The 16,699-nt window shown below is 31.4% G+C and overlaps 1 protein-coding gene across 1 annotated transcript in view; it reads left to right on the top strand.

The window, feature by feature from the left end:
- LOC114326826 (uncharacterized) overlaps window positions 1–16,699 on the top strand; it is a 149,961-nt gene that overhangs the window by 93,610 nt on the left and 39,652 nt on the right. Inside the window, exon 4 of the mRNA XM_028275277.2 lies at window positions 9,667–9,901. Coding sequence (XP_028131078.2) covers window positions 9,667–9,901 — 235 coding nt within the window. The remainder of the gene's footprint in view (window positions 1–9,666; window positions 9,902–16,699) is intronic.

Raw genomic sequence — 16,699 nt, 5'->3', positions numbered from 1 at the left:
TTCCACCAAAATTTCTTGCAATCTTTATCTAATATATTACTTTCTTACTCTATATTTTGTTGTATGTTCATATTTTAATTCCACAAAAATCAAACTAGATTGATTATTGTTTGTGAAAAGTTGTTTAAACAATTGTATATGTTTAAAAATAATACACTATTATTTTCTAAGTTAAAATATATGAACAAAGAAAGTATTTGCTAAAAAAACTGTTATTTCAAAGGACAGAGTATGTGTTTTTATTTTGCAATAAACAAATTTATTTAATTATTTCGAAATGTACTAAAAATTAAAATTTATCAATCATTATCAAAGGTCATTGGAATGCCCAATCAGAGCGAACGTATCCGCTGTCCTGCACGTAGCACCAAAAATTAATGTTTATAAAAAAATCCTGACGCCGTGGTAGTTAACCGATTTTAATTTTGCAAATTGCAACTGAAAGGTCCTTTTTTATATGTAAAAAAAATTCAACTTGCTGTCTGCTTTATTTTCAGTGCTGCAAAATTTTGAAAAATTGAATTTTTTTTGCGAAAGCTGGATATCAAAATTTATTTTGCAAAATCTATTAAACCGATCTTAATAAAATTTACAGTATTGTTTTATCCTATCATAAAGTTTTTCTGGGTGAAATATAAAGGTCCTAGGTGTATTATAAATGGTTGAAAAACTTAAAACTCTAATACTTGTTTTTTTATGGTTTTTTCGAAATTATTGCTATATTGCAACAAGGGTGACAATTTTTAAAATTTGCAGGTAATCCTATATTATAGGAAATTTAGTTACGCAACTTTTATGTTGATGCAACTTTTCTCGAAAGTGAGTACTTTTAAAGTTATAATCAAAAAACCAAGAAAAAATCGAATTTTTCCTTCATTTTTTGACATTTTGATTATTTACACAATGTTCCGGACCTTTATGAGTGGGAGGATAACTCAAATATTATTATATGAGTTATTTTTAAGCAATAAATGCAAAAAAATATGAGTCACCTCTCAACATCCAAATGTACTAATATTTTTACAGATGCGCCCTGGTCTAAAAGACCACTTTACCAGATGTGAGATCAAATAGAGTAGCAAATGTGAGTACTAGTTCTCATACAACTAACAGCAAAATTAAATATAAAGATATTCAATTCAAATGTTGAATATTCATACTTCATATTCAATTCAATTTAAAAAGGAGAGAAAAAGAAAAAAATTGGACATAACACAGGTAGGATGAAAATAAAAGAAACAAAGCAAAAGTATACATAAAATGGACAGAAACTGAGAAGATATAACAACAAGGATATAGAAAAGGAACAAATCAACATAAAAACAGCATAATAGAAATTATAGAACAAATAATAGGACTTAAAGGAAATATTTCGGTGGTTTGATGAAGAATGTCTTAAATTAAAAACTTCTCTGGGGAATAAATGCCTACAGAATGAAAGAAGGAAAGGCAGGAATCACTAGAATAACACCGAACATAAAGCAAAAAAGGACAAAACTATATAGACGAAAAGAAGAGACATGGATTTTTGAACAAATACAACAGTTAAAAATAAATAATAAGGACAATAAGAGACTGTTCAAATAAATAAAACAACAATATAGTACCAAAAAACAACCATAAAAATAAACAAAGTCGATTGGGAAACCATTTTACATATCTATACAAAACCAGCCAAGAGACACATGTTATATGCAGAAGATGAAGAAATAATAGAGGTAATAGAGACGCAGAGGAAGACGCAACTACCTATCTAGAATTCAGATAACAAAACTCCGATATCAGATGAAATTAACAACGATCTGATCCTCAATGCGTAAGAGGAGCTGCTCAAACGGATGTACAAACTAATGGTCACAATTTGAAAGGACAACATTCTAGCATTTTCTACTTATTTAAATTTATTTTGAATGTCAAGTGGTATCAGCTTGGGAAGTCATCTTATATCAACAGGTAAAAAATGATACCAGAATACAAATCACTTAAAATAGGACAATAATGTTATATTATTTTTATAAGAATATTTCGTTTTTAACATAGTAAGTAGTGTCGTAGAAAAAAATGATTCTTCTCTTGTCTGTGCTATTGTACCAAATCAATGGGGCTTTTCATCGATTGTCATTTGTTTCGAGCTTCTATCATTTTGTATAATCTGTGTATAATATTAATATACACGGATTATACGACATAATGACAGAAGTTCGAAACAAATGACTGTGAATGAAAAGCCCTATGAAATCAATTTATATTATTTTAGTTAATAAGCCACAATTTTTTGATTGAGAATACATTTATTTGAGAATAACGATTTTCGAAGTGGAAGACGAAACTTCAAGTAAATTTAATTTCAATCTTAAATTGTGGCTTATTCCCAACTAAAATAGTAAATTGCATAAGATGCCACAAGAAAATAGCTTCAGAACAATACCAAAAATTTAACGCCTGATCGTTATGCAACCAGTAATACGTAACTTTCCGAGCGAGATCGAGTTACTTTTGCTTGAACTTCAAAAAATTCTATTGGGAATTCGCCAAAATTTCAACTGTCAGAAGCCCTCTCACCAAAATTGTAAATGTCACAAAAATATGAAACTTTTACTTTTTGTTAGATAATTAATTGAGAATAAAGAAATAAATATTTCGCAATTTGTGGTACCTAATAGGTCTGGATCCGGCGCATAAAAAAAAGTTGATTAATAGCAAGCTGAAAATTTGTTAATAGCTTAAGGGTGTCTAATCGGACAAACTTTGATATATGGGAACATTGGAACAGTGGAAGTTTTAATTGTGGAACAGGTTAAAAATTTGGAACGGTCATACCACGAAAACGTCACATGTATTTTGTCCGACAGAACTTCCAATTGATTTGTTACCCTTTCGTTAAACTCTAATGCAAAAATCAGACTGCTATTTATAACCAAATGGGCATTTTAATGAGCGAAACACGTAGATCATGTCAAAGGACAGGAATTATGACAGGTGATAAAAAGAAGTCTGATTTTTGCATGAGAGTTTAATGAAAGGGTACCAAGTCAATTGGAAGTTCTGTCGGACAAAATACATGTGACGTTTTAGTGGTCTGACCGTTCCAAATTTTTAACCTGTTCCGCAATTAAAACTTCCCCTATTTCAGTGTTCCCATATATCAAAGTTCGTCCGACTAGACACCCTTAAGCTATTAACAAATTTTCAGCTTGCTATTAATCAACTTTTTTTTTCATACGCGGGATCCAGACCTATAATCTTCAAGAGATTATCCAAAAAAAATATACTTATTCTTCTTTTCTCTTCTTACTTATAGGCTCCCAAGGCTTGTTTTTCTTCGGTATCACACAATCTCTTCCTTGGCCATCCAACACCTTTTCGACCGTTTACTGATTTGTATCGTGCTATTCTTACTATTCTGTCTTCTACCATTCTGCTACTGTATTCGTTCTACACCTTGTATTCGTTCTACACCTGTTTCCGTCTTGTTACTCATGTATTTGACTTCTACATTATGCACACTACTTATGTTTTCGCTTTTTTCTCTTTCCTGTAGGGCTTTCCCAAATATTCTTTAGCTTTAGAGTATTCTCATCTCTGTTGCCTCTAGCAGTGTTTGTTGGCTGCGTTAGTATTTTATTTGTCTTTACTAGCATTCGATTATAGGAGTAGATGTTTTCGATGGTTTTTATATTGATCTGTATAATAGACGTAGGACTTGGATGCAATAAAAGGCCTTTGTTCTGTATCTGAATCCGTATTTTTTGTCTTATAGTACAATCGATTTGTTGATCCTGTTTATTAACACTTTTGTACTATGCTTGAGTGCGGTGTTCATTAGATTCTCCAAAAAAAGTTCTTGATTGTTTTACAATTGAGGCATGTATATGTAGTCCAGGGCGCATCTGTTTTGAGATGGACGTTGAGAGATGACTCAAATTTTTTTGCCGAAATTGCTTGAAAATAACTCAAATAATAATATTTAAGTTATCCTCTTACTCAAAATGGTTCGGAACATTGTTTAAGTAATAAAAATGTCAAAATATGAAGGAAAAATTCGATTTTTTATTGGTTTTTTGATTATAACTTTAAAACTATTCATTTATGAGAAAAGTTGTGCTAACATAAAAGTTGCGTAATTAAATTTCCTACACTATAAAATTTGTGAAAAATTTTAAAAATAGTCACCCTTGTTGCAAAATAGCAATAATTGCGAAAAAACCATACAAACACAAGTATTCGCATTTTACGTTTTTTAACCATTTTTGCTATACTTAGGACCTTCATATTTTACCCAGAAAAACTTTATGATATACTCAAATAACAGTGTAAATTTCATTAAGATCGGCTTAATACATTTTGCAAAATAAATTTTGCAATCCAGATTTCGCAAAAAAAAATTCATTTTTTTTAAATATTGCAGGTCTGAAAATAAAGCAGATAGCAAGTTCAATTTTTTTTACTTATAGAAGTGTACTGTACCTTTCATTTGCAATTTGCAAAATTAAAATCGATTAATTACCACGCGTCAGGAAATTTTTTAAATAAACATTAATTTTTGGTGCTACGCGCAGGACAGCGGTGTTCGATTCACACAAGTTGATTTCCACCAAAATTTCTTCCAATCTTTATCTAATATATTATTTTCTTACTCTATATTTTGTTGTATTTTAATATTTTAATTCCACAAAAATCAAACTAATTTTATTATTGTTTGTGAAATATTGTTTAAACAATTGCATATGTTTAAAAATAATAAACTTTTATTCTCCAAGTTAAAATATATGAACAAAGAAAGTTTTTGCTAAAAAAAGTGTTATTTCAAAGGATAGAGGATGAGTTTTTATTTTGCAATAAACAAATTTATTTATTTATATCGAAATTTAATAAAAATTATAATGTATCAATCATTATCAAAGGCCATTCGAATGCCCAATAAGAGCAAACTATCAGCTATCCTGCGCGTAGCACCAATAATATATGTTTATTTAAAAAAATTCATGACGCCGTGGTAGTTATTTGATTTTAGTTTTGTAAATTGCAAATGAAAGGTACAGTACACTTGTATAAGCAAAAAAAAATTCAACTTGCTATCTGCTTCATTTTCAGTCCTTTAACATTTTGAAAAAATGAATTTTTTTTGCGAAAGCTCGATTGCAAAATTTATTTTGCAAAATCTATTGAACCGATCTTAACGAAATTTACAGTGTCATTTTACTAGATCATAAAGTTTTTCTGGGTAAAACATGAAGGTCCTAAGTATAGCATAAATGGTTGAAAAACGTAAAATGCGAATACTTGTCTTTGTATGGTTTTTTCGCAATTATTGCTATTTTGCAACAAGGATGACTATTTTTTAAATTTTTAACCAATTCTATATTGTAGTAAATTTAATTACGCAACTTTTATGTCAGTACAACTTTTCTAGAAAATGAACACTTTTAAAGTTATAATCAAAAAACGAAGAAAAAAAAATCGAATTTTTCCTTAATTTTTTAACATTTTGATTATTTAAACAACGTTCCGGACCTTTTTGACAGGGAGGATAACTCAAATATTATTATTTGAGTTATTTTCAAGGAATTTCTGCAAAAAAAATTGAGTCACCTCTCAACGTCCAAACGTACTAATATTTTTACAGATGCGCCCTGGTCTAATGCGTGAAATTATTAATTTAATTTCAGAGTTATGTGGATAGTATTAGGTTGCTGGTTCCAGGAAAATTAAAAAAGTGATTATGTTGTAAAAACAATATCTAATTAAGTTTATAAAAAATCTTGTGAAAGACAAAGTCACTGTTTCTCGCGCATCGATCAACGTCACATATGCTGGTTTCACACACGGCTAAAACGGAGATATATTGTCTGTCGTCTGTCTTTCGTGGATACACGTGTACAGGTCACTGTTTGCATTTTACATTAGTTCACAAAGAGAAAAACATTTATTGAGCGATAGTTGAACCTAGAGAGAGGTTCGTGGTATTTTCACATATTAACTATTGAAGAAAGATAATTGCGGTAATGTTTTTACAGAGATACCCCAGGCTGTGGGTGAAAAATAGGTCGATTTCAGGATATAATTCAGGAATTTTTGAGACCTATCAGGTGTTGTAAAGGACGATGCCAGGAATAACTTCTACTAAAATGTAACCAAAAATATTGTGCGCTTTTTTTATATTGCGATTTTCATTTGTTAAATTTGCAATTTTTAAGGATTTTTAATTTTGCAGCTTAGGATATTGATTTTAGAGAAAAACTTTTTTTAATAGAAAGTTGTAGCAAATTAAAAAACCTACAATTTGAGCTGTGGTAAGTTTAATTTCGTTCATTGGTTATTGCAAAACAGCCTGCGAAAGGTCCAAAATGGCCGTTTTTACAATTGCATTATTTATTGTACAAATCATTTTTTTATATTTTTTAAAGTTTTAGAATGAAGATCTTTCAATTCCAAACATAAAAAAAGTTGAAAAGCCAGATTAACGAATTTGTTGCTTAGATAATATAAATTGTTTATCCCAAGAGGTCAAATGTCGAAGGCTATAACTTTTTGAAAAGAAATCGTAGAGAGTTGGTGAAACATCCAATCTGCTTCTAAAGAGTTATATTTTCATATTCTGATGTAAATATATGCGTAAAACATTTTTAAACCTCAAATTTTTGGGTTCGAAAATAAGGGGGCAATTTCGTTATAAACATTTAGAGCTGAAGCGGCCCTGTACATCCTATGAATTTTTAACTTACAGATTATTGTTCCTGAAGACGAAGCGAAGATTAATAAAAAATAAAAAATTTCTACGACCAACTGAAGCCGAGATCATTTTTGGGTTTGAAAATAAGGAGGCAAATTTCGTTACAAACATTTAGAGCTGAAGCGGCCCTTTACATCCTATGAGTTTCTAACTTACAGGTTAAAGTTGCTGAAGACGAAACGAAGATTCATAAAAAAATAAAAATTTTCTACAACCAACTGAAGCCGAGATAAGTTTTTTTTATAAGTAGTGCCTTTATTAATAACAATTAAGAAATTATTTTACAGTCATTGACTAAAGAAAGACTTATATTATCTTAAAATAGAAATTATTATAAAATATGATTACATTTAATTTTTAAAAATTATTTTTAAAATCGGTGCTGTTGCGAGCGGCCGAATTTTTTCAAATCGCCCGGCTCGCTTCAAATCGGAAAATTTTTACGTAACTTGTATTAAATTTTGACCGAAAACAATTTAATAATATTACCATTATAATATACAGTCTGTTTACCACTGTATTTGTTTTTCATGATAAACTTTTATATGTGAAATCTCATTTCTTAAGAAATAATATTACAAAAATGATACATAAAATAATATATGAAACATATAACTATATTTTTAATTTTCTCATGGTTATGTAAGTATAATAATAATAATAATGTTACTTCTTATTATACAATATAAAAGTTTTTCTTCTTGTAGTGACTATCCGTTTGTGATGTTGGCGAACATATATATTTCATATATAGTTATGTATCGTTTTTGTAATATTATTTCTTCAGAAATGAGATTTCACATATAAAAGTTTATCAAGACAAACAAATAGAGTGGTAAACAGACTGTATATTATAATGGTAATATTATTGTACCTCATATTATTACCTTATAAGTTACGTTAAAATTTTCGGAGCGCGCGGATTTGAAGCGAGCCGGGCGATTTGCAAAATTCGGCCGCTCGCAAAAGCACCAACTTTTAAAATAATTTTTTATAATTAAATGTAATAATATTTTATAATAATTTTTATTTTAAGATAATATAAGTCTTTCTTTAGTCAATGACTGTAAAATAATTTCTTAATTGTTATAAATAAAGGCACTACGATTTAAGAAAAAAAAAACAATTATCTCGGCTTCAGTTGGTTGTACAAAATTTTTATTTTTTTATAAATCTTCGTTTCGTCTTCAGCAACTTTAATCTGTAAGTTAGAAACTCATAGGATGTACAGGGCCGCTTTAGCTCTAAATGTTTATAACGAAATTTGCCTCCTTATTTTCAAACCCAAAAATTATCTCGGCTTCAGTTAGTAGTAAAATTTTTTTATTTTTTTATTAATCTTCATTTCATCTTCAGCAAAAATAATCTGTAAGTTAAAAACTCATAGGATGTACAGGGCCGCTTCAGCTCTAAATGTTTATATCGAAATTTGCCCCCTTATTTTCAAACCCAAAAATTAGAGGTTTAAAAATGTTTTACGCATTTATTTACATCAGGATATGAAAATATAACTCTTTAGAAGGAGATTGGATGCTTCACCAACTCTCTACGATTTTTTTTTAAGTTTTAGCCTTCGACATTTGACCTCTTGGGATCAACAATTTATAATATCTAAGCAACAAATTAGTTAATCTGGCTTTACAATTTTTTTTATGTTTGGAATTGAAAGATCTTCATTTCAAAGCTTTAAAAAATATAAAAATGATTTGTACAATAAATAATGCAATTGTAAAAAACGGCCATTTTGGACCTTTCGCAGGCCGTTTTGCAATAATCAATAAACGAAATTAAACTTACCATAGCTGAAATTGTAGGTTTTTTTATTTACTACAATTTTCCATTAAAAAGTTTTTCTCTAAAATCAATATCCTAAGCTCATCATCATCATCATCCAACCAATTCACGTCCACTGCTGGACATAGGTCTCCCTCAATTGTTTCCACACTTCACGGTTTTGTGCTGATTTTTGCCAGTTTTTACTAATCCGCCTGATATCATCTGTCCATCGTGTAGGCGGCCTTCCTCTACTTCGTTTATCTTCTCTTGGTCTCCACTCCATCAACTTTCGTGCCCATCTTGAATCTTTCAGCCTGGCGACGTGTCCTGCCCAGTTCCATTTGAGCCTGGTGATACGTTCTACAACATCTGCGATACCGGTTGTTTGTCTGAGATCTTCATTTCTTATTTTATCCCGTAGAGTTACGCCCAGCATGGATCTTTCCATACGCCTTTGAGCAACCCCCATTTTCGACGCTGTTGCCTTGGTTAGAGTCAGTGTCTCTGCTCCATATGTCATTACCGGTAGCACACATTGGTCAAACACTTGTCTTTTTAAACCGATCGGTATACTGCTCCTAAATATGTCTCTCAGAGCTCCGTAGGCTGCCCAAGCAAGAGTTAATCTTCTTTTTATTTCGCATGTTTGGTTATCTCTGCCAATTCTAATTTCATGACCCAAGTAACTGTACTTTTCCAATAGTTTGGAATATCCTAAGCTGCAAAATTAAAAATCATTAAAAATTGCAAATTTAACAAATGAAAATCGCAATTAAAAAAAAGCTCACAATATTTTTGGTCACATTTTAGTAGAAGTTATTCCTGGCATCGTCCTTTACAACACCTGATAGGTTTCAAAAATTCCTGAATTATATCACGTTTTTTCACCCACAGCCTGGGGTAAGAGAGACACCGTACACATCGAGGGACATCAGCAAAGAGGGAGAACTTTCGTTTTTCATTGTCTAATCAAAATGTTTGTACTTAAGAAGAGAGTGGGGTGAATATTACTAAGGGTTGGATTAAGGAATAGTTTAAAATTGAGGAAGAAAGTTATTGTAATCATACAGCTAAAAATATAACACTATTTGTCGCACGTACAAATTGAACAATTTTAATTAATAACATTAGTTTTTTAATGAATAAATATTTTGCAGGTCCTCTACTAAACACGGGTTTCCACTTTAATGTTGGAAATTGGCCTGGTCATGTGGACACGGCAGGAAGTAGGAATGGCACATGCGACTGGTTGCTGTCTTCAGAAAGCCTTAGGGCTTCAGGAGATTCAGAAGGAATATTTCTTTCTGTTGCTCATTGGTATCCACCTCACACGAGTTGTACATATCTGATGCAAGGCGAAGAAGATGAAATTGTAAGGCTGTATTTTCCAAGGTAGGTAAATTTCTACCGGTAATACAAAAACTCTCTGCAAAGTAACACCAGACTGTTTTTTTTTTGGAAAAGTAAATCTTTAATATCATAAGTATATAATTATTCCAAAATAACGTAAAAACATTTTTTAATCGTACCTACGCCTTGTATATAATTTGTATTTTAAAATTAAATAAAATTAAGGACAGCTTATATTTCAATTCGTTTCAGGGGTGACCAGTATCCTCTTAGGTAAGTTTTACCCTCTTTAGGGATGATCAGAGAGGTTCTATTGTCTACTCTAAACCGAAAAGAAAACGAGTTGTCTCCCAATGCAGAATTATACAAATAATTCGCTTACAGACGTTATAGCGACATCTACTTAAAACAGTTCGATGTTTTAGATCCGAAGACCTAAAGACTTTTACTTGGTTTACCAAGGTTTGGTAAATAACCCAAATTCGTGATTTCTAAAACTTGCAAAACAAGAGAGCAATGAATTAGAGGAAGACGAGGTGAATCTAAAATTGCATTCCACTACCTGTCTAGGTAAAATTCTTCATACAGGAAAAATTCTAACGAATTACGTACGCAAGAGGATGTAGGTCACCTCTGAAACTAATTAAAATATAAGCTATATTTCATTTTATTTTCTATTAGTTTTACTCCTCTCTGAGTAAAGGGAACCAAAGTTGGTTGGAATTTTTACCTAGGTAAATAGGTAGTGGAATGCAATTTTTGGTTCCCCCTAGTCTTCTTCTAATTTATCGTTCGTTTTCTTTTCAAGTTTTAGAAATCACGAATTTGGTTTGTTTGCCAGAGCTTGGTTCCAGTAGAAATCTTTAGTTCTTCCGAACTAAACCTTCAAACTGTTTTAAGTAATGTTCAGAGTACAGTACAGACCCTCTCTGATGATCCCCAAAGATAGTGAAATGTATGTAAGAGGATGCTGTCATTTCTGAAACGAACTGAAATATCTTTCTGAATCTTTTATTTTATTTTCTATTAGTTTTACACCTATGTGAATACAGGAAATCGACATTTATTAGATTTTTTACCGAGTTGGATAGACAGGTAGAGGGATGGAATTTTAGAATCCATTTAGTATTTTTCTAATTCATCGTTCGTTTGTTTTGCAAGCTTTAGAAAGCAGTTAGGCCAAAATATATGAAGAAGTTTTCGTAACATTCTTTTGATTAAAACTTGTTGGTGTATTAATAGGGTTGATAATAATATGTTCCACGTTTCACAGCCATACGATAATACAGATCTTTCATTTGTGTTTTATATTTTTAATTTCATTACTGTAATGTTAGTGTTGTTCTGAAGCTATTTCCTTGTGGCATTTTTATGATTAATTATTTATATGGGAAATAAGCCACAATTAAAATGAAAAAAATAATTTTATTAACGTTTCGACGCCCAAATCGGGTGCCGTTGTCAAAATACAAAATATTACTAAAATAAACTAAAGTGTTGTTGCTAAGCAAAAAAATTCTTCTAATAATTTATTTAATCTCACTCATTTATATTGGCAATTCAGACATATATTATACATTTTAAAGTAGAAGACTTTAAAATGATATTGCCAATATTTATGAGTTGCGTTCCTGGGACGACTTACTGAAAGATAGTTCATTCGATTACATGAAATTAACCCCAGCTCAAGAATATCCGTCATAAAAAATTATAGCATGTGATATGTCTTTAAAAAGACAACCAAATGCAACGACAGTAAAATTCTCGCGTTAGAGACTTCATAGTAAATCACAAGGGAAAACCAGGAAAAACCTGTGATACTATCCCGACATCGTAAGTATTTGGTCTTACATTAATTTACTCTCAAAAAATAATACCAAATTCTGACTTGTAACATGTTTAAATTATAAATAATATTAATAATACTAGATATATAAGTAACACTAAAATATAAAATATGTACTAGCTCGATATTATTGACTTACTAATTTTGGTATTTTCTTTCTATTGACTTCCTCTTTCAGTATGGGTAACCACATCCTACTGCATTCTACCGAGGAATTTGCGACGCAATTGGTTTCATTTAGCATAATTAGAGCCGCTTCTTTGATTTTTCTCTTTTTACTATCTGATTCTTTCAGGACTATACTTGAATCTCTCCATTGAACTCTATGTTCATTATCCCATGCGTGTTGACATATTTGAGATCTCTCAAATTCTCTATTTTTAATATAAGATTGATGTTCACTTATTCTAACGTCTAATGGTCTTGATGTCTCACCTAAATAAAATTGTTCGCATTCACAAGGTATTTTATAAATGCAATTCTTTGTTCTTTCTTGATCATTGTTAGATATTTTGATCTCAAAGAAGGATATTGGATATGAGACTCAAGTGTATAGAAAACCAACACACACCAACAGATATCTCAATTACAAGTCAAATCACAACATCAACGTTAAAAAGGGAATCATTAAATCCTTATATGATAGAGCCAAAATTACTTGTTCTAACGAAAATTCTTTTTTAGCAGAAAAACAATTGTTAACATCTGTTTTATTAAAAAATGATTATCCTTTATCGTTTATAAATAAGGAATTATCAAGATTGGATCGAATGGAACAGAACAACTTAGAACGGGATCCTACAACATTCACCAGAAATAATACGAGGAAAATATCAATACCATATATAAAAGGACTATCCGAGAAACTTAAAACAATAGGAAATAAATTCAACATTTCAACAACATTCAAAACAACAAACACTTTGAGATCTATTCTATCTAAAACTAAACCTAACAATGATCAAGAAAGAACAAAGAATTGCATTTATAAAATACCTTGTGAATGCGAACAATTTTATTTAGGTGAGACATCAAGACCATTAGACGTTAGAATAAGTGAACATCAATCTTATATTAAAAATAGAGAATTTGAGAGATCTCAAATATGTCAACACGCATGGGATAATGAACATAGAGTTCAATGGAGAGATTCAAGTATAGTCCTGAAAGAATCAGATAGTAAAAAGAGAAAAATCAAAGAAGCGGCTCTAATTATGCTAAATGAAACCAATTGCGTCGCAAATTCCTCGGTAGAATGCAGTAGGATGTGGTTACCCATACTGAAAGAGGAAGTCGATAGAAAGAAAATACCAAAATTAGTAAGTCAATAATATCGAGCTAGTACATATTTTATATTTTAGTGTTACTTATATATCTAGTATTATTAATATTATTTATAATTTAAACATGTTACAAGTCAGAATTTGGTATTATTTTTTGAGAGTAAATTAATGTAAGACCAAATACTTACGATGTCGGGATAGTATCACAGGTTTTTCCTGGTTTTCCCTTGTGATTTACTATGAAGTCTCTAACGCGAGAATTTTACTGTTGTTGCATTTGGTTGTCTTTTTAAAGACATATCACATGCTATAATTTTTTATGACGGATATTCTTGAGCTGGGGTTAATTTCATGTAATCGAATGAACTATCTTTCAGTAAGTCGTCCCAGGAACGCAACTCATAAATATTGGCAATATCATTTTAAAGTCTTCTACTTTAAAATGTATAATATATGTCTGAATTGCCAATATAAATGAGTGAGATTAAATAAATTATTAGAAGAATTTTTTTGCTTAGCAACAACACTTTAGTTTATTTTAGTAATATTTTGTATTTTGACAACGGCACCCGATTTGGGCGTCGAAACGTTAATAAAATTATTTTTTTCATTTTAATTGTGGCTTATTTCCCATATAAATAATTAATTGTAATGTTAGTCCATTGAAATGTTACATTTAGAGTTGCATTTCTTAGAGGAGTCAATTTTATTGTTTTAATGTGTAGGGGGGTTCAGTAGAAGCTTAAGTTCAAGTTTTTGGGGTCGCCACCCTTGTCCCCCGGCCGCCATCTTGGAAATGGGGTGCAAAGGGGTTTCGCGCTATATCTCGTAAACTACCAACACTACAGAAAATCTAAGTCAACATAAAATGTGTCAAATTAAATTTTCTACAATTTTGTTTCTATTACTTTTTATTCTCAAGTGATCAACAAAAAAGATATAAAGAAAAATATGTAAAAAAATTTTAACAAGTTTCCTTTTGGAGGTTATAACTTTTTCTCAGTTTATTTTAAAATAAAATAACATTTTAGCAATTTTGTAGAGGGTTTTTTAGCGAACAACTTCCACTAAAAAGTTGTTTAATTTTATTTATTATCTAGGTTTTACAGCGCTCCAAACTTGACCAGATTCTCGAATTCTCATAGGAATACAGTAAAAATAATATTTTTCTATCCATATTATAAAGTAACGTTTACACGTATCCAGTAACTGGCGCCAGTCTCACTGGAATGCCAGTGGCATGAAAAATAGAGCACCTTTCTATTCGAGACAGCGCTGGCAGACAGCGACGGACTGGAACAAAAAAGCGTTTACATGATGCCACTACCATGCCAGCACTGTCGTTCCAGTGCGACTGGCGCCAGTTACTGGATACATGTAAACGCGCCATTAGGCGAGCGGCATCAACCGTTATGCCGACCACGAAAATTAAATTTAAGGTGAATGAGAAATTTTGGTCTATTATTATGTTTTCGAGGTCGCTGAATCCGAATATTAAGTTTATTTTTATCTAGAGGTGGTGAATCAAATTTTATACAAAAAATACAAAAATAAATTTTGATGATTTTTGAAATTTACTTTATCTTTGGTCGCTGTAAATATTTCCTTTTGAAAATTTTACTGTGTCATCTCTGAGGTATGTAGATAACAATGAAATTTGTCCAAAATGTTTGAACACATTAAAAAAGGAGTTGTTAATTTTTAAACATTTTGTCATCATATTTCGTTAGTTACATGTTTACTTAAAAAAGTTGAGTGACAAACTTTGTAGTTTATAATTTTAACCATAAAATATATTTCATGAAGAAGTTTTTTGGAAAATTTTAAGTCAAAATATACAATAGGGTGGGTCGGTTCTCTAGTTTTTTCAAGCCTGTAGTGAAAAAAGTTGCCAAATGGTCTAAAATGAATAGTAATTATTTAATTTTTTTTTTTTATTTTAATATTTGACCCCCCCCCCCCACCGGGCCTCTAAAAATTTAATTCTTACATCAATGAAGCCTGATGCTTCAAACGACTGAAAATAGCTTTAAATGCACTAAAAAAATAATTATTTAATTTAAACATCCTTAAACCCCCCGCCAGCTAAATTTGTCGAGTTCCAGAACGACCCCTATTACCCCTAAGCACTCTACGCCTACACCGCCTATCCAAACTATGTACTTTACTGGTCTTTACCAGACCGGGCGTTGTTTATTTTTAGTTCACTGTTGATTAGCGTCTTGTGCGGTTGTGTTGTAACAGTATTATATTTCATATTCGTTGTATTAACTATTTGTTCCATTATTGTCTCTAGTGAACTTTTACTTTCAAAAACAATGACGGAGAGACGTAAAGTATTAACACGGCAGACAATTCGTGATCCCGTATTTGATGAACCTACCGTTTTGTGTGAAACAGTGCTCCCGTGTTATGATGACCTTATGCGATATTTCCTGTATATCCAAAAAGACGTATCCGGCAGTGGAGAAGGTAAAAATAAAACAGTTACCGAAATAATTAAGACTTTTGTGAACAAAACTCAACAAATTTGGACGAAGGCAAGTTTGCCTTTTATATCAGACCAGCAATGTATTGCCTTATTAAAAAAATATCATCAACAATTCATGAACATTAAAAAGTCACTTAAGAAAACAAGTGATGCTGCAAAAAATACGCTTCAAAATTTTCGTGATGAAGCTAATACTAAACTCTTTGATATTTCAAAGTGTAAATGTACCGATTTTTCCTTGTGTATTTGTATGAAGTCGAACAAAGTGCCAAAAATGGAACAGGCTTTCCTAAATGACCAACGAACTACACGATTGATGTTTATCGGGCAAGTAGATGCCAAAACAAGTAAAAAATTGCAGACAAAACATATAAGAAGCAGCAGAGACCTCTCGTGTAATATCACGGAGAAAAAAGATCAAAAAAACGTTTCGTGTATTGTCCCAGAAACAAACATTGAACAAGAGGATCTATCAGATATATCAGTGCAAAGCCAACCAGACTGTGATCCAGACTTCCAACCAGAGCCGTCAATGTCTACACAAATAACCCTCGAATTTCCTGCACTAGCAAAAGCAATAGACCGAACTGGATTATCGAGTAGAAAAGGAGCAATGATCGCTAGTGCAGTTCTTGAAGATATTGGATTGATATCCAAAAACGACAAGTCTTATGTAATAGACAAATCTAAATTAGATCGACAAAGAAAAAGGCAACGACTTGATTTACAAAAAAATATAATAAAATATGATGCTAGTCTTCAAGCTCTATATTTTGATGGTCGCAAAGATCAAACCCTTCACGTTGAAAAACAAGGAGAGTCGTCATCAAGAAAAACCATTGTCGAAGAACATATAGTATTATTGAAGGAACCAGGTAGCGACTATATAGGGCACGTAACACCTGAAAATGGTACTGCAAAGACCATAGCTGCAACGATTTTCAAATATTTAACAGAAAATCAGGTGTCAATTAGGGAGTTGACTGCTATTGGCTGCGATGGTACTGTCGTGAACACTGGGCCCCACGGTGGTGTAATACATTTGATGGAATTACATCTTAAACGACCTTTGCAATGGTCAACTACATGCAAACGAATTACCGCTGCGACATCTGGTTCGATATTTGGACGGAAATACGACAGGGCCGTTATCATTCTCGGGTTCTATCGGCAAACTTATTGAAAATTGTGAGCGATTACCTGTTGTGTGCTACGAAAAA

Source organism: Diabrotica virgifera, chromosome 3, assembly GCF_917563875.1.
Source record: "Diabrotica virgifera virgifera chromosome 3, PGI_DIABVI_V3a".
In the NCBI taxonomy this organism is placed as follows: Eukaryota; Metazoa; Arthropoda; class Insecta; order Coleoptera; family Chrysomelidae; genus Diabrotica; species Diabrotica virgifera.
The sequence above is the reverse complement of the archived record's forward strand: the minus strand, read 5'-3'. Positions and strand labels throughout refer to the sequence as shown.